The sequence below is a fragment of the Epithele typhae genome, assembly GCF_022376455.1.
Source record: "Epithele typhae strain CBS 203.58 chromosome Unknown BXZ73scaffold_39, whole genome shotgun sequence".
In the NCBI taxonomy this organism is placed as follows: Eukaryota; Fungi; Basidiomycota; class Agaricomycetes; order Polyporales; family Epitheliaceae; genus Epithele; species Epithele typhae.
In genome coordinates, this window is record NW_025954230.1 from 19,852 (window position 1) to 40,570 (window position 20,719).

At 56.8% G+C, this 20,719-nt stretch overlaps 4 protein-coding genes across 4 annotated transcripts; 3 read left to right on the plus strand and 1 right to left on the minus strand.

Annotated features, from left to right (window-relative positions):
* Positions 1-11: 11 nt before the first annotated feature.
* Positions 12-3,500, plus strand: BXZ73DRAFT_79018 (uncharacterized protein; the record flags this gene model as incomplete). The annotated part of the gene is made up of 11 exons (XM_048022989.1): positions 12-33; positions 97-484; positions 541-644; positions 696-1,087; positions 1,140-1,433; positions 1,482-1,565; positions 1,619-1,894; positions 1,955-2,995; positions 3,044-3,269; positions 3,291-3,334; positions 3,486-3,500. 11 exons carry the CDS (start codon positions 12-14, stop codon positions 3,498-3,500), a joined length of 2,886 nt encoding a protein of 961 aa, XP_047875869.1.
* A 3,434-nt stretch (positions 3,501-6,934) lies between these two features.
* BXZ73DRAFT_103236 (uncharacterized protein) lies at positions 6,935-7,284 on the minus strand (the record flags this gene model as incomplete). Its single annotated transcript, XM_048015515.1, has 3 exons — positions 6,935-7,002; positions 7,057-7,181; positions 7,235-7,284. 3 exons carry the CDS (start codon positions 7,282-7,284, stop codon positions 6,935-6,937), a joined length of 243 nt encoding a protein of 80 aa, XP_047875870.1.
* Positions 7,285-15,704: 8,420 nt separating this feature from the next.
* On the plus strand, positions 15,705-17,834 carry BXZ73DRAFT_79019 (chaperonin GroL; the record flags this gene model as incomplete). Its single annotated transcript, XM_048022990.1, has 3 exons — positions 15,705-15,885; positions 15,940-15,990; positions 16,279-17,834. 3 exons carry the CDS (start codon positions 15,705-15,707, stop codon positions 17,832-17,834), a joined length of 1,788 nt encoding a protein of 595 aa, XP_047875871.1.
* Positions 17,835-18,403: 569 nt separating this feature from the next.
* Positions 18,404-19,720, plus strand: BXZ73DRAFT_79020 (farnesyl-diphosphate synthase; the record flags this gene model as incomplete). The annotated part of the gene is made up of 4 exons (XM_048022991.1): positions 18,404-18,718; positions 18,789-18,992; positions 19,051-19,139; positions 19,195-19,720. The coding sequence occupies 4 exons, from the start codon at positions 18,404-18,406 to the stop codon at positions 19,718-19,720; spliced, it is 1,134 nt and encodes a 377-aa protein (XP_047875872.1).
* Between the last annotated feature and the right edge of the window lie 999 nt (positions 19,721-20,719).

The window sequence follows — 20,719 nt, forward strand, 5'->3', positions numbered from 1 at the left end:
CTGCTCTCCACATGGCTCTCCAACAGACTGTAGGTCTGTATCCAACCCTCTTCTACACTCAAACATCCTGCTCACTAACTGGGCACTCCCCCCTAGACCTAAGTGGTTTCAAGAACCTCCCCACTGATATCAGCAAGTGCAAAGACGCTGTCCGTCGTGCCTTGGAATCTGTACAGTTCCCGGACTTCAACACATATCAGACCATCTTCAATGCTCTCTCCCCCCAGTCCTATTTAGCGGATGTGACACTCATCAAGGCCCACCCTCACCAGCGTCCAATCAACCACAAGCACCTGGATAATCTCAGCCTTGCGCTGCGTGTCGACATGAGAATGAGTCACCAAGCACCTATAATTGTGCCCTACCCTGTGTGGCGAGAAAAAAGAGACTTGATGAATGCTACATCAGATCCAAATCAGTTACCTCGCCTGAACCTCTCACTTGGTAGTGACACTCTCCCCATGTCGTTCTCACATGGTCACCGGTCGGTCTGATCACACAACCTTACTAATCACCCCACTGACTATGGATTCTCCCTAGTTTCCAAATTCTGAAGAACATCCCTTCTATGGGAGATCACTCTCAAACTCTTCAGCGGATCTATGGATCACCCCCGATGTGGGTGGTTAAGATCATCCCAGATTGTAAGAAGCTAGACCCCTCAGGCTTTGAAATACACTCATTCCACATGACAGTCTTGCTGGACATCATCCCCTCCCACGTCTGGCACACAATCATGTACCTCGACAACAAGGTGGATCACCTACAGAGCCCCCTGACAGGTGCACAAATGATGGTCGCGTTCATAAGTGCACTCGCTACGTTGCGTGATCACTTGTATCACCCTCTGCGCAATGACTTCCTTCAACGCTATCAAACACACAGCCTGAACCTCACCAATCTTAGCACTCTCTACAAGCGGACGAAGGCTGACCACTTTGGTGGTTCTGGAAACACCATCAAGGGGGAGAGGTGTCTGTCCCACCCCATTCTCATGCAGGCCTTGATTGATGGCTTGGAAGTGCCTTATCTTCATGACAACCTGCCTACAACTGTGTTCATGAGCTTGAACAATTCTCGGTGTTGGGTGAGCCTCACGTGTTCCAGCTACCTCATGACATTCTCATTTAATATTACAGCCCACATCTCGATACCTACATCATGCGGCAGCCCAAGTAGAGCTCCTGAAGGACTTTCCATCAAGAATCTGCTTTGAGATGCTGCCCAACCCCACACGATCCAACTCCAACAGACCTAAGCCCACAACTGTGAACACACTGCAGGATATTAGGGAAGCAGTACAGAGTGGGAAGGCCTTCCACCACCTTGTGCTCCACCACTCAGAGTTCAAAGAGGCACATACCGCTTCTGAGGTGACATTGGAAACATTGTGGCCAACCTCTGTGCCACCCCTCGTGGACCCAAAGAAACCTGTGAGCTTTCCCACTGTGCTTTGATGTCACTGCTCAAGTCTATTGTAGCAACTTCTCTGGCAAACAATTTTCGGCAAAAGTGGTGGTGTTTGCAGAGATCTTCTTGTCAGATTGGGTTATGCTCTCTCTCCAGTGAGTCCCTTGTCATCTCACCGTTGATATGTAAATCTCATCTGTGGGGACAGCTGTCCTATGCTTTTGTGGGGAGTGATTGGCTGAATGCTGTTGCCAACATGCATTACACAACTTTCCATCAACCTGCCAGCGCGTTCGGCCAGTACTCCTGGTGGTGCTCACCAGATGGACACGCACTGGCCTTTCTGCAGGCTGTCTCAGGCTCACGAAACTTGGCCAGCCAAGGGACTCAGCGCTGTCACCCCACAATGCTCCCCTTAAAAGAGTACTCTCTGTGGCAACTGTACCAGACTGCAGCAAAACAGGACTTGGCTAGGCTTGATAAGGTACATTGTTTTGAAGCCTTTTCTAAACCCTTTTTACTTACACTTTCTGTGCTGCTTTAGGTGGCAGATCATTTCCTCTTGCATGCCAAGGATTTCATCAACATCTATGAAGTTGTGTGCAAAGCCCATTCCACAAGGGACATGGTGGTTGAACCCTTCAAGTATCAAATCTTCCCTCAAGCCTTGAACTGCCCCAGCAACATGATGAGGGAAGAGTTCCAGGTTGTTGGCCCACTGCCACAAGAACAGAAGTTTGTCACAGAGCAGCGGTATCACAACTGCTTGCAAGCCCTGTTCGCAGAAGACTTGTGGCAAGAGGCCTTCCAGATTCTCGAGCTCCCAGAGGTCTTCAAGGATGTCACAGGAAATCTTCCATTCTCACCTCTGCCCAAGTCCTGCTTCTGTCCACCCTCCCCCCACATTTCTCCACCCTCCCACCACATTTCTCCACCACTCGTTGAAGCGTCTCCATCTCCTATTCCCGCACCCTTTACAGATGAAGACCCAAACCTGCTCCAAACTTTGGATTCAGAGGAAGTTATACAGGCCTTCGGTCGTGCATATCACCCCCCTTCCAATGATCTAGAGCCAGCTCTCTTCCATGAGCAGTCCCCTATGCAGCCTAGCCTCAATTCTGGGGCCCAAAGCAGTGACGATGAAGAAATTCCTGTCAATAATGAAGTCCAAGATCATTCCAAGGATGATGGCGCTGTAGATCACCCTCAGCTGGTTGGCACCATCACTCCCACCAATGTCACTCCTTCTGTGCCAAATCGCCGGCGTCGACGAGGGTCACCTGTGTCTAGATCTTCCTCACACTCATCTGAAGGCCCACATGAGGGTGAAAACTCACCCACCTCCCCCATTCTTCCTGTGCACAAGAGGCGACGCACTGCTACCATCATCAGGATGCACCACAGATCGACAGTTGCCCCTTCTCCAGTGGGCTCCCCCCAATATTTGCAATCTGGCAATGATGATATGGCAGATGCGGCAAATGAGCTGGAAGAGCAAGTGTTGGGCCATTCTCAAAGCGCCACATCCTTGCAGGAAGGCATGGATGAAGTCACATCTTCACAGTTTCGGGGGTACTTGTCAGACGTAAGCCTGCCCTGCACCTACACCAAACTGCCCTAATCTTTCTACCAGATGATGTCGCCTCAACCAAGCGCAATGGGTGCTGTGCCAGATGTACAACAGCCAGAAGAACCAGGCACGCCGCCTGTTGACCCATTCTCCGATGAGTGGGAAGCACTCCCAAGTCATGATCGCCACATTCACATTCTGAACGCAATCCACACTTTCGCCCCTGAAGATCAGATTGGAGTAGAGCGGGCCTTATTTGCTGCATTGGATTTGGCTTACAGGGTCATAAGTAATGAACACCCTGACACAGCTGCTGATATGATCTTGGGCCTGGCTCACAACAACAACAGCCAGGTGAGAGATGAGGGCAGAGTGGTGGACTATGACACTGGTTCTAGTAGTGATTAGAGAGGGACTTTTGTACACTAAGTAATATGGGCTTATGGTGAATGGTGATTTCATGTGTTGAAACCAATGAGCTTGGGACTTGAACGTGCAATCATAGCTGGTGGAGGAGTGATGCAAAATGCTTAGATCAGTGACCACAAGAAAGATGGGCACAGACACACACCAGCCAGATCTGTGGATTCTAGATGCTTTGAACAGCTACTAACACCTGACAGGGTTGTTGGCCTGGCTTTGGGAAATACACCCTTTATAGAGAGGCCTCCCTTGAGGCTGTCTGGGTAGGCCCTCCACCACTTGAGTCTGTCCCACCATCTAAACAGTGTGACTTGCATGATGCTTCTGTCCATCTGGTATGTTCATCCAGCTTGGGAAGACTGGAGCACCAACGCATGTACATGACCCAGCTCCACAGAAGGCAGGGAACAGTGACTGTTCAAGTACCCTAGGCCGGCCTGCGTCCCATTCGGTAAGTCAATCAACACATTCTTAGAGTGTGGCACCCTGCACTCAAAGCAAGCTGGGCACACTGCACGGCATGTGTGATCGAACATGCCAACTCGAAAGGTTCTCTGGGTTATAGGGATAAAATCCTTGACATGGCACAGTGCACAAGAGGTCCGAGATAAGCCAGCTGCACACCGTGGCACCAGGTTGCTAGTCCTTCCACTGACTATGTGCGGCTTGTGTAGCATTCCGGTGGGCGATGCCGACAATCCAGTCGTGCAGCTGGGGGTCTCTCCAAGAACAGACTGTACCAGGGGAATAAGGAACCTGGAACACACTCGCACATCATCATCCATTCACAAGGTCTTCACACACAAGTTGCGGACTCGCTACGCTCGCTCCCTCCCCCCCAACCCCCCAAGGGGGGCTATTTTCACGTACTAAATCTCCTTCATGCACATGCTTATCATGTTACGTCGGGCTCCCCTAACCTACCTAACCTCTAAGAGAACCTAACGGTCCACGTGTCTAATCCTCGCAGTGTCCACATGATGAAACTGAGTTACGTGCTTCGGTCATTCTATTTAAATCAGTAAATCATAGGCACAGAACCGCACAACAACATGTGTAGATTGGTGGGTATGCCAAGTTTCTAGTCGACGGTGACCGACGTTTTGAACAGTGGGTGCGATACCACATTGTACGTTCATAAGCACCCCACACAGAGAGATTAAGCCAAATACACACCTCTGTTCCAAGTGCAGGACCACACGTCAGCGTCGATCAGTAAACGTGCCTGGTCGCAAGGGATCTTAAACAGTGGACACATTATCTGTAAATCCTCGATGTACCGTCACACATAACACAAGGCGAAATTGGAGACGACTGTGCACATAAATCAAAGTGGGGTGTGACTCGTCTTCCTTGGTCACCAGGATCGACGACTTGAAAGCCTCACTGTGGCTAATACTCAAGACACTCTAATGCGAACCGTACCAGCAGACTGAAGCTGACTGCAATGCGCACTTAGATAGAGCGAATGATTTGCCATGACTTTAAAAGGGTCCTCAGTGTGGTACCAGGGCCGCTTTGAGCATGGACTGTACTAGAAACACAGGATTCACTTACAACAATGAACCAACGTGCTAGCTTTCGTGTGAGAGCGCTGGTCACAGCTGTGACATCACAGCAGGAAATTTCCTGGGTCAGCACAGCCACCTGCCCACCTGAAGCTGAGTTGTGCCAAGCACCGTAAGGTACGATTGAGGTGCTACAAACAAGGTTGGGATGGGACACACATTACATAGAAACATGTGACACTCTGTGCACCACACCACATGATGTTAGCAGCACACCCCATATAGATACGCTCCCTGGGAGCTGTCAGGTGATATGGGATGGGCTTGATAGAGGCATAAGAATGAGCACGTGGCTAACCACAAAACAGCTCGGTAGAGATGCATAGTGCTGACGACCAGCTCAGAGTGTCGCTCATGTTTGTGATAATGGTTATCGGTTACGGCATGTGCAAAAAGATTTCAGGATTTTAGGTCATTTCAAGAAACGGGAGCTCCTCCCGTATGTGCTGTCTAAATTGACCGCTGCCTGTCACATGTTTACATGTGCAGGTGAAGCCAGTTTAGAGCTAACGCACTGTTACAACTCGTTGGCAAGGGGTGCATATGCATCTGTCGCTTCCAGGATTCGAACCCCAGACCACAGCAGATACAAAGACGGGCCTTAGCCACTAAGCCATAATGGTTGGTGTACAGTGATGACTGACGCAACCCATAAGCCACATTATGAGAGGATTCCGAGCTTTGTTCTTACGCTTCAATCGCAAGGCCCAGGTTTTCAAACTATGGTCACAAAAACTTCCAACGTCAGTGTCTCTAAGGGGCACAGCAGCCCCACACAGCTTTCATCCTCATGTTTGGGCTGCTCACCCACAGTTCTAGTACAAGCGCCAACGCACGCACCCGACCCTCAAGCCTAACTATGAACACGAAACTTGACAATGAGGTGATGCTGGTCAACAAGTCACCACGGTGTTTGGTTGCTACCTGGAGGAGGGGCCACACCTGGACTTCCAATCACCTTACGGTCTTTGGAAACGCAACGACATGCGAAACCAGGGTCGAGACAGGCGTGGTTCAGGGCCGTCCATCAGACCGTACCCACAGAGGGGTTAGACAGGCGACGCAAGCCAGAGCTTGACAGACGGCCTACATGCCTGGAATGGGCTCGTCGATGGGAAGCGTACCGATGCCCACCAAACTTGGCACAGAGGACCCAGGACAGAACCCTTGGGTGCTGGGGTGGTCATCAGGCCGCCACAGTCGCTGGTCGTTGCCTGGAAGAGGGTCCACACCTGGACCGCCAGCCGGTCGAACGACGCATTGTCGGCCCTGGAAGGAGGAAAACATGCGAAACCTGGGTCGATCTTGAGACCGCAGGTGGCCACGATTCTCAGCTTTCCGGCGCACCAGGTTGCAGGAGGAACGGAGCACAGGCCGAGGAGGTACGGCCCAGACGAGCGAGGGAACGGTCGGAACCCGAGCACCCTAGTTGGGTGGCGTCGAGGGCCACAGCGACGACGAGCGCACCGACGGCCACGAAACTCGGCAGAGGGCCGTTAGGAAAGGATTCATGGGTGCTGAGGTCGTCAGCCTGGTGCCAGGCTGGCTCATCGTCGCTGGGTAGGGGGTCGCTCCCAGGATGCTCCATCCTGGGGGGATAAGAAACATAGGCAGGGACCGGGCGATGCAGGAGGATCGGAGCAGACAAGTCAGACGTACACAAAGTCTGCCATCTCCGACCCAATTCTCCTCCGATCTCTACGGCCAAGAGCGCGTTCGAAAGCGTTTGAAGACCCGCATCCAATGATCCCAGCCGCACCTTCTACGGCCCGAGTTGGGCGAGATCGACCACCAGGAAGAGGCGAAGGCGTGCTGGCCGTGGGCGCTGTTGTACACCGCACACGAGCGAACGAGTCCGGCGGCCGTGACGGTAGCGAGCGCGATCGAAACACGTTGACCAGGGCTATCAACGCTCCAACTTGCAGCGCGATCGGAGCTGAAATGGTGGGGTGGCGCATCGAGTTCATGCCTGAGGATGCCTGGAAGCGGCAGGGATATGGAAGCGGCTGCCGCGGGTGAACGGCCGCGCGTCTTGGCGGCGGTAAGGGCGCATTCAATGCAAGATGACGAGGGGGAAAGACGTACCAGATCGCGTGCGGAACGGACGAGAGACTCCGCCGTGGCGGTCAAAATCGCCAGAATCCAGGAGGGTGCAGATGGTGTGGACGGCGATGATGTGGCGACTGTATCGAGCGAGGGACCAGGCGTACCTGCACGCGCGAAGGTGAGTCTGAAAGGCCTTGACTATGGTAAGAGAACGAACCCAGCCGCGTCGCAAACGGGCTCGCCGATACCGTTGGGGGATGAGGGCATGAAGTTGGCGGCATGAGGGGCGCTCTTCTGTCGCAGAAGACGACGCGCAGTGGTACAACAGTCGAACAGATGATGTGACGGGATGGCTCATTGGAAAGAGGGGAGATGCATGCACAAAAAAAGCCCGCACGGGCGTCGAACGGGGAAGAACTCGTGGAGGGACGGGGTGGCAGTCGGCTAGAGGGTGACCTGTGTCCAGGGCGGCAGTGATCGCTACGTAGGTCGACGACAACGGCACGCCCCACGGCGTGGAGGGACGCGTTTGAAAGCCGCCAACAACGCGCATACAACGAGTCCGGATGGGCTGAAATTGGCCGTGCCGTCACGGAGGAATAGGGTAGGAGATGTCGGGATGTGGAGGAGGAGGACAGCGTCTTCGACCGCAACGTCCTGGAGCGTCCAGCCGCGTGAATTTGTCGCGCTGGGCACGATAGAGCGGGGGAAATGAGGACTTTCGAGCGCAACAAGAACGAAGAGCGTACCATAAAAACCAGCGGAGATACATCAAAGTCTTCCATCCCCTAGCCTCCCTGGGTGAATCTTCGCGTGCTCGGACCGTTAAGTGGCGAGTTTGTGGCACATCGACATGTGAGGGGTATCGATAGAGAGGGGGAAATAAGACGGATCGAACGACACCGAGATCGCGATGAACGGACGGCGGGAAGGGGATGGATGGCACGAGGAGTGGGTGGGTATACCTCTGACTGCCCAGCTGGATTGTGCGCGGGCATCCGCGCGCATTCCCACGTCATCTTGGCGAGTGCGCGAACCATCGCGCACATGGAACGTGAGTATTTGCACAGTATAGTTGTCATTTGCGCGATGCTTCGCGCACATCATCATAGACGGTGTCTCGAATGTGCACAATGATTCGCGCACATATCAGCGGACGCAACGTCCAATGTGCGCGATGGATCGCAGACATATCAGCGGACGCAATGTCCAATGTGCGCGATGGATCGCAGACATGTGAGACACTGCCAACAATCATGTGCCCGAACCATTGTGCACATTACAACTATGCTCCATGTGCGCGATGGATCGCAGACACTGTCTACGGATGTGTGCGAACCATCGCGCACATGGCAACTATGCTGTGTGAGACACCCACAGTCCATGTGCGCGATGGTTCGCGCCCTTTTGGGTGGGCGCTAGTTCTACCCCTCATGCAGCTCTTACCCTCCAGACCTAAAAAAAGGCCTCTCTTATGCAAACCGGATGCAGAGCGAGCGAAATGCGAGGGCAGGACCGGGGAACGCAGGAGGACGGGAGGAGACAAGTTGGACATACATAAGGACTGGAATCTCTGACGCAAATATCCACCGATCTTTACGGCCAAGGGTGCCTTCAAAAGTGTTTGACGACGCGAATCGAATGATACCGGACGCATCCTCTATGACAATGATGTGGGTGAGGTCCAGCACCAGGAAGAGGGGAAGACGGTGCTGGCTGTGGGCGCTCTTGCGCAGCGCACAGCGGGCGAATGAGTGCGCTAGGCGAGATGGTGGGGAGCGCGATCGAAAGGCGTTGACGAGAGCTATCAACGCCCCAACTTGCAGCGCAATCGGAGCGGAACTGGTGCGACGGCGCGTCCAGTTCATGCCCCAGGGTCGCTGGAAGCGGCAGGGAGACGGAAGCGGCTGCCGCAGGTGAACGGTAGCGCATCTTGGCGGCGGTAAGGGCGCGTTCAATGCAGCGTGAAGAAGGAGGAGGACGTACCAAGTCGTGTTTGGAACGGATGGAAGTCCCAGCCGTGGTGGTCCAAATCGCCAGGTTCGAGGAGGTGGAGGGGCGATGATGTGGTGGCTGTCGCAAATGAAGGGCTGGTCGTGCCGGCGTGCGTGAACGTGCGTCAGAAAGCCCTTGAAGATGGTAAGAGAACGGACCTGGCCGCGTCGCAAACGTACTCCGAACCGTCAGGGGACGGGAGCAGCAAGTCACAACGCACTGAGCCCTCTTCTGTCGCAGAAAGGGATGCGCAGCGGGACGACGGCATGGCGGATCGTGTGGCGAGGTGACTCGTAGGAAAGATGGGGGAAATGCGCACAAAATAGGCCTGGGAGGGTGTCGAATGGAGGAGCACTCTTGGAGGGACGGGGAGACATTCAGCTGGAGGGGAAGGTGGGGGAGCGCGAAGATCCGAGCGACGTTGGGGAAGCATATTTGCGCCTATTGCGATGTAAAAGCACTCACCAAGAAGCCAAAGACGACAGCTTTGAAGCAGTGACTGGTGTGTGGCGAAATGAGTCCGGGTCGGCGCAAAGGCGAAGCCCGAGACTATGGAGCGACCTCTGTGTCGAGGGCGGCAGTGATCACAACGTAGGGCGACGACGATGGCACGCCCCACGACGCGGAGGGGCGCGTTTGAAAGTCACTGACTACGCGCACAGAACGATCCCGGCCGCGCAAGAATCGGCCGTGGCGTCGCGGACCAATGAGGTGGGAGATGGTGGTCTGAAGAGGAAGAGGACAACGTCTTCGACCACAACGTCCCTAGGCGTCCTGGGGCGGAACACCGTCGCGCTTGGCACTATAGAAAGGGGGAAATAAAGGCTTTGAAGCGCAACAAGAACGAAGAACGTACCATGAAAACTGGCGGAGATACGTCAAGTTCTTCCCTTCCCTAGACTCCCTGGGCGACTGTTCACGTGCTCGGACGATTGTGGGGTGAGTTCGGGGCGTATCGACGTGCGAAGGGACTCGACTGAGATAGGGAAGCAATGCTGATAAAAAGATACTAGGATCAGGGAGAACGGACGATGGGAAGGGGATGTCGGATGGCATGAGGAGGACATACCTCTGACTGCCAATCACTTGGATTATGCGCGGGCATCCGCGCGCATTCCCACGTCTTCTCGGCGGCACCTTACATACATACTATACGCGTGGACGTCCACACAGCATGTAGGCTCTTGTGCAGGCTCACGAAATGCGCGGATGTCCGCGCATCCGGTGCGTGAGCTCTCTGTCTCTCTTGTGGACATGTGGATGTTTGTGCTTCCTGCATGCTGTGTCATCCAACGCGCGCGGATGCCCGCCCATCCAGTACGTGTGGACAGAGGCCACATACCCTTCTTGGTGGTACCTCAGCGCGCGGATGTCTGCGCGTGCGGCGTCTGGGCTCCTACGTATGATGGATGGCGCGGGACATGAGAGTGTCTGCGCATTGAACGTCCGCCTGCCTGCCTCTGTGTGCGGACGTCCGCGCATTCAACCTCCTGTCCCACGCCTTCTGTCCCTCTGTGTGCAGACTTTCACGTATTGGACGTCTGCCCCACCTCCCTCTGTGCGCGGACATCCGGACGCTGAATATCCCCTCCCTGCCTCTGTCGTTGTATGTGCGGACATTCGCGCGAGAAGTGCACAGCATCTCCACCATTGTCCGAGACACTACACACGGACGTCCGCATGAATAGTTTCCATACTCCAGACTGGCTCACTCTTGGTACGCACAGACCTCAATTGATTCTAAAATCTATACTAATATATCGTGATATATGACAGTGTTCCTCTTCGCGCGGACACCCGCACATTGGCGGAGTTGGGCACATGTAGTGGAGGAACTCAGCGCAGTAGGTGGGATGGAGAACACCTCGCCGATTGTCGGGGAGAGCACAGATTGTAACATGTGAGGCGGCGTTCAAACGAGGAGTTCAACGCGCACCTGTGTGCCAAATCGCGTGCAAACCGGACACAGAGCGGGCAAGATGCGAGGGCAGGACCGGGGGACGCAGGAGGATGGGAGGAGACAAGTCGGACGTACATAGATTCTGGCATCCCCGATGCAATTCTCCACCGATCTCTACAGCCAAGCGCGCGTTCGAAAGCGTTCAACGACGCGCATCCAATGATCCCGGCCGCGTCGTCTAAGGTGGCCAGGTGGGCGAGATCGAGGTCCAGAAAGAGGGGAAGGGAGCGCCAGCCGCGGCCGCTCTTGCACAGCGCACAGCGAGCGAATGGTTGCGGTTGGCGAGACGGTGGGGAACGCGATCGAAAGGCGTTGACGAGGGCTATCAACGCCCCAACTTGCAGCGCAATCGGAGTGGAAATGGCGGGGCGGTACATCGAGTTCATCCCTGAGGGTGGCTTGAGGCGGTAGGGAGATGGAGTCGATCGCCACCGGTGAACGGCTGCACATCTTGGCGCCGGTAAGGGCGTGTTCAATGCAGTATGATCACGGAATAAGACGCACCAAAACGCGTACGGAACGGATGGGAGACTCGGCCGTCGTCGTCAAAATCGCCAGGGTTGAGGAGGGTGAAGATAGTGTAGAGGGGCGATGATGTGGCGGCTGTCGCCAACGAGAGGCTCAGCGTACCGGCGCGCGAAAAGGTGCGTCTGAAAGGCCTTGACTATCGTAAGAGAACGAACCTGGCCGCGTCGCAAACGGGCTCCGAACCGTCGGGGACGAGGGCATCAAGTTGGCAGTGGGATGGGTGGTCTTCTGTCGCAGAAGACGACGTGCAGCGAGACGATGGCGGGGCAGATCTCAGCACGGAGCGGCTCGTAAGAAAGCGGGGAAATACGCGCACAAAATAAGCCCGAACGGGCGTCCAACGGGTGAGAACTCGTGGCGGGACGGGGTGGCAGTTGGCCAGAGGGTGACCTCTGTGTCGAGGGCGGCAGTGATGGAGACGTAGGTCGACGGCGACGGCACGCTCCACGACGCGGAGGGGCGCGTTTGAAAGCCACTGATGACGCGCACAGAACGATCCCGGCCGTGCAAGAATCGGCCGCGGCGTCGCGGACCAATGTGGTGGGAGATGTCGGGATGAGGAGGAGGAGGACAGCGTCTTCGACCGCAAAGTCCCTGGGCGTCCTGCAGCGGAAATCCGCCGCGCTGGGCAAGATGGAACGGGGGAAACGAGGGTGTTCGAACGCAACAAGAACAAAGAGCTTACCATGAAAACTGGCAGAGATACGTCAAGGTCTTCCCTAGCCTGGGCTCCCTAGGCTCCCTCTCGTGTGCTCGTACGACCATGTAGCGAGTTTGGGGTGTATTGACGCGCGAAGGGCATTGATAGGAAGGGTGAGCAGGACAGATCAAACGATACTAAGATCATGGCGAACGGACGGCAGGAAGGGGATGGATGGCGTGAGGAGTGTGTGGATATACCTCTGACTGTCCAGCTGGATTATGCGCGGGTGGCATCCGCGCGCATTCCCACGTCGTCTCGGTGGCGCGGACGTCCGCGCGCACAGCGTGACGCGTGAAGGCTCTCCTGTGGTCTCTCAAAACGCGCGGACACCCGCGCATCTAGCATGTATGGACATACCGGTTTGGACCCACCACACTTCCTTCTCGGAGGCATCTGCCTACATGCGCGGATCTCCGCGCGTCGAACGCTCGGCCGTACATAGGCGCTGGGTGCGCGGACATCCGCGTATTGAACACTCAGCATACAGCGTACGTCGTTGGGTGCTCGGGTGTCCGCGCATTGAACACACAGCTGTATATTGTTGGATGCACGGACGTCCTCATGTTGAATGCTGCTCAGCCATAAGTTGTTAGGTGTGCGGGTGTCCGCGCATTTAACAGTCTGCCAGGCTTCATAGTACATGTACAAACATAGTATATGACTTTGTCCTTCTGCGCGTGGACATCCGTGCACTTTGCCAAAGGCCTCTGAGGCACCGAGCGTTTAACCCGGATTAGTTGGCCGAAACACCCCTTCTATGTCCGCGCGTTGAAGGATGGTCCTTGTACAGGTGTATGTCCTCGCAAGCAACAGCGTCCTTGTACGGGCTGACACCCGCGCGTCGAAGGACTGACCCCGTACGGGCGGACGTCCGAGCGCGCAGCCTCTGTGATCTCTGACCATCATTCAACTTAGGCAGATACTGATATTGGCACATCTACTAATTCAAACAAATCTACTATATGGACTCAGCGCAGCAGGTGGGATGGAAAATACTTTGCCGATTGTCGGGGAGAGCGCAGATTATCGCGCCTGGGGCGCCGTTCAAACGAGGGGTTCAACGCGCACTCGTGTGCCAAATCATGTGCAAACCGGACACAGAGCGAGCGAGATGTGAGTGCAGGACCGGGGGACGCAGGAGGACGGGAGGAGACAAGTTGGACGTACATAAAGTCTGGCATCTCCGACGCAAATCTCCACCGATCTTTACGGCCAAGCGCGCGTTCGAAAGTGTTTGACGACGCGAATCGAATGATACCGGACGCATCTTTTACGGCGACGATGTGGGCGAGATCGAGCACCAGGAAGAGGGGAAGAGGGTGCTGACTGTGGGCGCTCTTCCACAGCGCACAACGGGCGAATGGTTGTGGTTGGCGAGACGGTGGGGGGCGCGATCGAAAGGGGTTGACGAGGGCTATCAACGCCCCAACTTGCTGCGCAATCGGAGGGTAACTGGTGGGGTGGCGCATCGAGTTCATGGCTTGAGGCGGTACGGAGATGGAAGCGGCTGCCACGGGTGAACAGATGCACGTCTTCGCGGCGGCAAGGACGCGTTCAATGTGAGATGAAGAGAGGGGGAAGACGTGCCAGATGTCGTGCGGAACGGTTGGGAAACTCAGCCGTCGCAGTCGAAATTGCCTGAGTCGAGGAGGTTGCAGATGGTGTGAAGAGGCGGTGATGTGGCGGCTGTCGCGAACGAAGGGCTGGGCGCACCGGCGCGCGTGAAGGTGCGTCAGAAAGGCCCCGAAAATGGTAACAGAAAGAACTCACCCGTGTAGCAAACGAGCTTCGAACCATCGAGAAACGGGAGCATGAAGTTGGCAGCGGGATGGGCGCTCTTGCGTCGCAGAAGACGACGTGCAGCGGGTCCATGGTGGGGCGGATCTCAGCACGGAGCGACTCGTAAGAAAGAAGAAAAGAATACGCACAAAACAAGCCCCGACGGGCGTCCAACGGGTGAGAACTCGTGGTGGGACGGGGTGGTAGTTGGCTGGAGGGTAATCCATGTGTCGAGGGCAGCAGTGATCGCAACGTAGGTCGACGACGACGGCACGCTCTACGACGCGGAGGGGCGCGTTTGAAAGCCACGGCCCACAAATAACGCGCATAAAAAGAGCCCAGCCGCGCGGAAATCGGCCGTGGCGTCACAGACCAATTTGGTGGGAGATGTCGGGATCCGGGGGAGGAGGGGGACTGCGTCTTCAAGCGCAAGATCCCGGGGCGTCCAGCGGCGTAAATCGTTCGTGCATGGCACTATACAAGGGGGGAACGAGCGTGTTCGAGCGCAACAAGAACGAAGAGCTTACCGTGAAAACTGGCGGAGATACATCGAGGTCTTTCCTAGCCTGGGCTCCCTGGGCTCCCTCTCGTGTGCTCGGACGACCATGTGGCGAGTTTGGGGTGTATCGACGTGCGAAGGGCCTTGATAGAAAGGGGGAGCACAAGAGATCAAACGATACTAAGATCATGGCGAACGGACGGCAGGAAGGGGATGGATGGCGTGAGGAGCATGTGACTGCCAACTTGGAGTATGCTTGGGCATACGCACGCATTTCCCACGTCGTCTCGGCTACACCTTGCTTTACACGCGGACGTCCGCGCGCACAGCGTGAAGGCTCTGCCGCAGTCTTTCCCAACGTGCGGACACCCGCGCATCTAGCGTGTGCAGGCATACGTGTTCGGACTCCTCACACTCCCTTCTCATAGGCAACTGCCTCCATGCGCGGATGTCCGCACGTCGAATGCCCAGTTGTACATATGCGCTGGATGCGCGGACATCCGCGTATTGAACGCTCAGCATACATTGTACATTATTGGGTGTGCGGGTGTCCGCGCATTGAACACACAGCTGTATATCGTTGGATGCGCGGACGTCCTCATGTTGAATGCTGCTCAGCCATAAGTCGTTAGGTGCGTGGGTGTCCGCACGTTGAACAGTCTGCCAGGCTTCATTGTACATGTACAAACATAGTATATGACTTTGTCCTTCTGCGTGCGGACACCCGCGCACTTTGCCAAAGGCCTCTGAGGTTTCTATCCCGAGTCTATCTTTAACACTGTGTAGTTAGCCGAAACACCCCTTCTATGGGCGTGCAAGGCAAAGCGTCGTGCGAGAGCTCACGTGAACGGGAACTCGAGCTTGCGTCATCGAAAACGACCATGATATCTGCCCCCCAGGAAACCTTCTGAATAATTGGTGAATAACATCGGGTGTATTCTGTACATTCTCTACAGAGGAATTTCCTCTGATGTGCAGTGTGGGGCGCACAGTGTGAGGCCCGTAAGCAGTGACTGTCCGTCACGTATCGCATTCAAGCGCCAGATGCGCTGGCAGGAGTGATGACGCGCCGTGACCGTGATTCTAGACAGTTCGGGAGGATGGTGAAAGTGCTTATAGCTACCCTCCTTCACCTAGAGTTCTGGCCAGCTTGCTCACTACCTCTTCTCACCCTCATCCTATTGCGTCTTGTAATTCCGTCTGTGCGTCCGACGTCACTCGCCATGCATCGTCTCTCTGCTGCCTCTACGTCCGCCGTCCGTCGCAACGCGACCAAGGCTGCGAAGCCCGTGCTGAAGCGCGGCGCGCATAAGGAGGTCAAGTTCTCAAATGAGGGTCGCGCGGCGATCCTCAAGGGCGTTGACGTGCTTGCCAATGCCGTCAGCGTTACGCTGGGTCCGAAGGGTACGTCGCGCGCATACGTTGTGCGTCAGCGAGGGTCTGATGTTTGTGTTGCAGGTCGTAACGTGATCATCGAGCAGCCGTTCGGGGGCCCCAAGATCACAAAAGGTGAGCGTATTTCCCCTTACACGTGTTTCTTTCGTGCGCTACAAGTGCGTAGATATATATGCTGGTGTATCTCATCGTGGTGGGTAGGAGGTCGCCGAGACGTATGACGTGGGAGGCCCTCACGACTTCCAGCGCGTTTCCCAGGCCGTACGTGACGACGTTCCTTCCACGACCATCATCCGTGTGTGTATGCGCGCATCCTTGCTGCTCGCACCCTTGCTGCTGCACACCGCTCGCTCTTCGCAGGGCTCTTGCTCCCGTTAATCGCGTGCTGACCAATCCCCTCAGACGGTGTCACTGTCGCCAAGTCCATCACCCTCAAGGACAAGTTCGAGAACCTCGGTGCTCGTCTCGTCCAGGACGTCGCCCAGAAGACCAACGAGATCGCCGGTGATGGTACCACGACTGCGACCGTCCTCGCGCGTGCTATCTACTCCGAGGGAGTCAAGAACGTCGCTGCTGGTTGCAACCCCATGGACCTCCGTCGCGGCTCGCAGGCGGCAGTCGAGCGCGTCGTCGAATTCCTCGCCGCGCATGCGAAGACTATTACTACCACCGCCGAGATCGCTCAGGTTGCGACGATCTCAGCCAATGGCGACACTAAGGTCGGCAACTTGATCGCGCAGGCCATGGAAAAGGTCGGCAAGGAAGGCGTCATCACCGTCAAGGAAGGCCGGACGATCGACGACGAGATTGAGATCACGGAGGGCATGCGCTTCGACCGCGGCTTCATCTCTCCCTACTTCGTCACGAATCCCAAGTCGCAGAAGGTCGAGTACGAGAAGCCGCTCATCCTGCTCGCGGAGAAGAAGATCTCGTCCCTCCAGGAGCTCCTCCCCACGCTCGAGATCGCCGTCCAGCAGCGCCGGCCGCTCATCATTATCGCCGAGGACGTCGACGGCGAGGCCCTCGCAGGTTGCGTCGTCAACAAGCTCCGCGGCCAGCTCAACGTCTGCGCGGTCAAGGCTCCCGGCTTTGGTGACAACCGCAAGTCGATCCTCGGCGACCTCGCGATCCTCACCGGTGGCACGGTCTTCTCCGAGGAGCTCGACATGAAGCTGGACAACATCACGCCCGATATGCTCGGCTCGACAGAGTCGATCACAATCACCAAGGACGATACCGTCCTTCTCAACGGCATGGGCACCAAGGATGCGATCCAGTCGCGCTGTGAGCAGATTCGCGCGCTCATCGAGGACCGGACAACGTCGGACTACGACCGGACGAAGCTCCAGGAGCGTCTCGCGAAGCTCTCGGGCGGTGTTGCGGTCATCAAGGTCGGCGGGTCGTCCGAGGTCGAGGTCGGGGAGAAGAAGGACCGTTATGACGACGCGCTAAACGCGACCCGCGCCGCGGTCGAGGAGGGCATCCTCCCCGGTGGTGGTACTGCGCTGCTCAAGGCATCGCTCGTGCTCGGCTCGTCGACGCCCGGCGCCCAGGGCTCCTCGCCCGTTGCGCCCGACGCGAAGCCCATCCCCACCGCGAACTTTGACCAGGAGCTCGGTGTCTCAATTATTCGTCGCGCGATCACAAACCCGGCGCGCACGATCATGTCGAATGCGGGCGAGGAGTCGTCGGTGATTGTTGGCACGCTGCTCTCGCAATACGGCGGCGCGGACAAGTTTGCGTGGGGCTACGACGCGAGCAAGGGCGAGTACGTTGACATGATCAAGGCCGGTATCGTCGACCCGCTCAAGGTCGTACGTACGGCGCTCATCGACGCAGCGGGTGTGTCCAGTCTGTTGACGACCAGCGAGGCATGCGTCGTCGAGGCAGACGAGCCCACGCCCACGGGCCCGCCGATGGGCGGCATGGGCGGTATGGGTGGCATGGGCGGGTTCTAAGTGGCTCGCCTCGGTTCTCCCGTTCCCTCGTCTTCCCCTCTTGGGTCAAAAGTAATTCTCATCCCCCGTATCATCCCCGGCATCTCACCACACGCTAGTGCTATATAGATCTAGTTAGTTTACGTCGCTTACTGTACTCGCTGTCCTTTACTAGCCTTACGCTCACGCGGTGCAATGCCACACATCCTGCTCCTCTCAGTCCGAGTGTCCTGAGTGTGTCGTGGTCGCGAGTTGCGGTCTCGTGCTCGACTCAGAGACAAGCGCGGGCAGAGAGCGGCGGCGAACTGCGTCCGGGCGAGACAAGACGTGAGTCGATGGGCAGGAACGCTGTGCAGAAAAAAGCGAAAGTGGGGGGCGAACGGGCGCCTCGGAGAGTGGGCCCACGATCGATATCCGGCTCCTGCTCGCTGAGTCGCCCTCGCGCGTCGCGGGTGCGCGAGCCTCGCCTCTTCCGCGCCCTCATATAAGTAGCCTCCTCGTCCGCCGCAATCCCTGCTCCCACTCTCTCTGCTTTCGCGCTCTCCTTGCTGTCCTCCTCTCTCTCCTCGCCCGCGCACGCACTCTCAGACATGGTCGACGCGAAGGCGCAAAAGCGGGCCAAGTTCGAGGCGTCTTCCCCGTTCTCCGCGACGAGCTCCTCGCCTACCTCAAGCATGAAGGCATGCCCACCGACGCCGTCGAGTGGTTCAAGCGCGTACGTCCTCTCCCGGACCTCCTCTCTCGCCCGCTCTCACCCTCTGCGCCAGAACCTGGACTACAACACTCCCGGTGGCAAGCTCAACCGCGGCATGTCCGTCGTCGACTCCGCCGAGATCCTTAAAGGCCGCGAGCTCTCCAATGACGAGTACTTCAAGGCCGCCCTTCTCGGCTGGTGCGTCGAGCTCGTGAGTCCTCCCGTCCCTCCGCTCTTTGCGCTCGCTCCCACCCCCGTGGCTCACCAGAGTTCGCGCGCAGCTCCAGGCCTTCTTCCTCGTCTCGGACGACATGATGGACCAATCCGTCACCCGCCGTGACCAGCCATGCTGGTACCGCGTCGAGGGTGTCTCCTACATTGCCATCAACGACTCGTTCATGCTCGAAGGTGCCATCTACTTCCTCCTCAAGAAGCACTTCCGCGCCGACCCTTGCTACGTCAACCTCCTCGAGCTCTTCCATGACGTACGCTCCCTTTCGATTCGTGCGCGCGCGATGACACTGACGCGTGTTGGCCGGGCAGACGACGTTCCAGACCGAGATCGGGCAGCTCATCGACCTCATCACCGCGCCAGAAGACAGCGTTGACCTCTCCAAGTTCTCGCTCGCGAAGTGCGTCTAACCGTATTATTTCCCTCTCGCGCCCGCTCACCCACCGCGCGCGCAGGCACCAGAAGATCGTCATCTTCAAGACCGCGTACTACTCCTTCTACCTCCCCGTCGCCCTCGCCATGCACCTCTGCAGCATCCCCCAATCCGGTTCCTCTTCCTGTCCCTACGCCCTCGCCGAGTCCATCCTCGTCCCTCTCGGCGAGTATTTCCAGGTCCAGGACGACTTCCTCGACTACGCCACGCCACCCGAGATCCTCGGCAAGATCGGAACGGACATCGTCGACAACAAGTGTTCCTGGTGTGTCAATACCGCGCTCGCGCTCGCTAGCCCGAGCCAGCGCGCGGTCCTCGACGCGAACTACGGTCGCAAAGACCCCGCGGCCGAGGTGCGTGTCAAGGCGCTCTACGAGGAGCTCGGGATTCGCGCGCGGTACGCCGAGTACGAGGAGGCGGCGTACAAGCGCATCATCGGGCTCATCGAGACGATTCCCGCGGAGGGGCGCGCGTTTGATGGCGGGATCACGCTGAGGAGGGAGGTGTTCAAGGCGTTCCTTGACAAGATCTACAAGCGGCAGAAGTAGGGCGGCTGACACAGACACCCGATTGTTGTATCATACCCAGTGCGCATGTTGTCTTCTATCTTCCCATGTAGACCTGCGTGCTTCTCTCGTCTCTCGCGTTTGATGTGTGGAATACAAACATGCCTTGCGAGGCGCATATGATCTTCGTCAAGACATCTCCCGCGGTGAACTAAAGGCGCGGACTCGCTGCATAATTGCCGCGTTTCGCGCTTTGCGCTTCAAGTCACGCCTAGCTGCACTCCAAGACCTGTGTGGAAGCAACGGGATTGTACGCTCGACGCTGTCCTTGGCCTTTGACGGTATCTCGCTTGTCACCTGGACTACAAGCTGCTGGAACCTGGGACATATTCTAGTCAGCCGCCCGTAGCGCGCAGGCCGTCTCATGCAAGTCAGCTTTCTTTATCTTCTCATTTGGTTGCTGAAACTGTACTTTGTGCGCTGCATTTACCAGATCCTTCGACACCTTCACTCAAACCTCTTCAGTCGCGAGGTATCCGTCGCCCCTAAGGCCGATGGCACCACATCAAAAAACACGGCGTTGGCCTTCGTTTGCCTCGAGAAACCACACGGCCCCAACGCTGCATGGTCGTACCTCGATCAGTGGTGCGACCCCACGCATATTGTACGTCCCCTCCGCTCACTTGCCATCATTCCACTGACCAGGCTCAGCTGCTTCCGCAACCATTGTTTCGCGCCGTAGTTCACCACCAACGTGGTCAATGCGTGGAGTCAAAAAACAGCTCCGCTGCTCGCGGGCAGTACGTTAACCGCCGCGGGCCCCTCCCCCGCTCTGTTCCAGAGGTCGCACGTGAAATAGCGCTGCTGCAACGGCGAGGGATGGTGCACGGGGACGTGCCCATCCTTCTCATGCATGGTTGGGGGGCGTAGTACGGGGACAGATGAGGATGGTCGGGTTCAACTTGGCGGGCGATGTGCTCTACCTAACATTGATGTTTCTCCACGAGGACTTTGTGCGCGTCCGTGTGCAGCCGCGAGTGG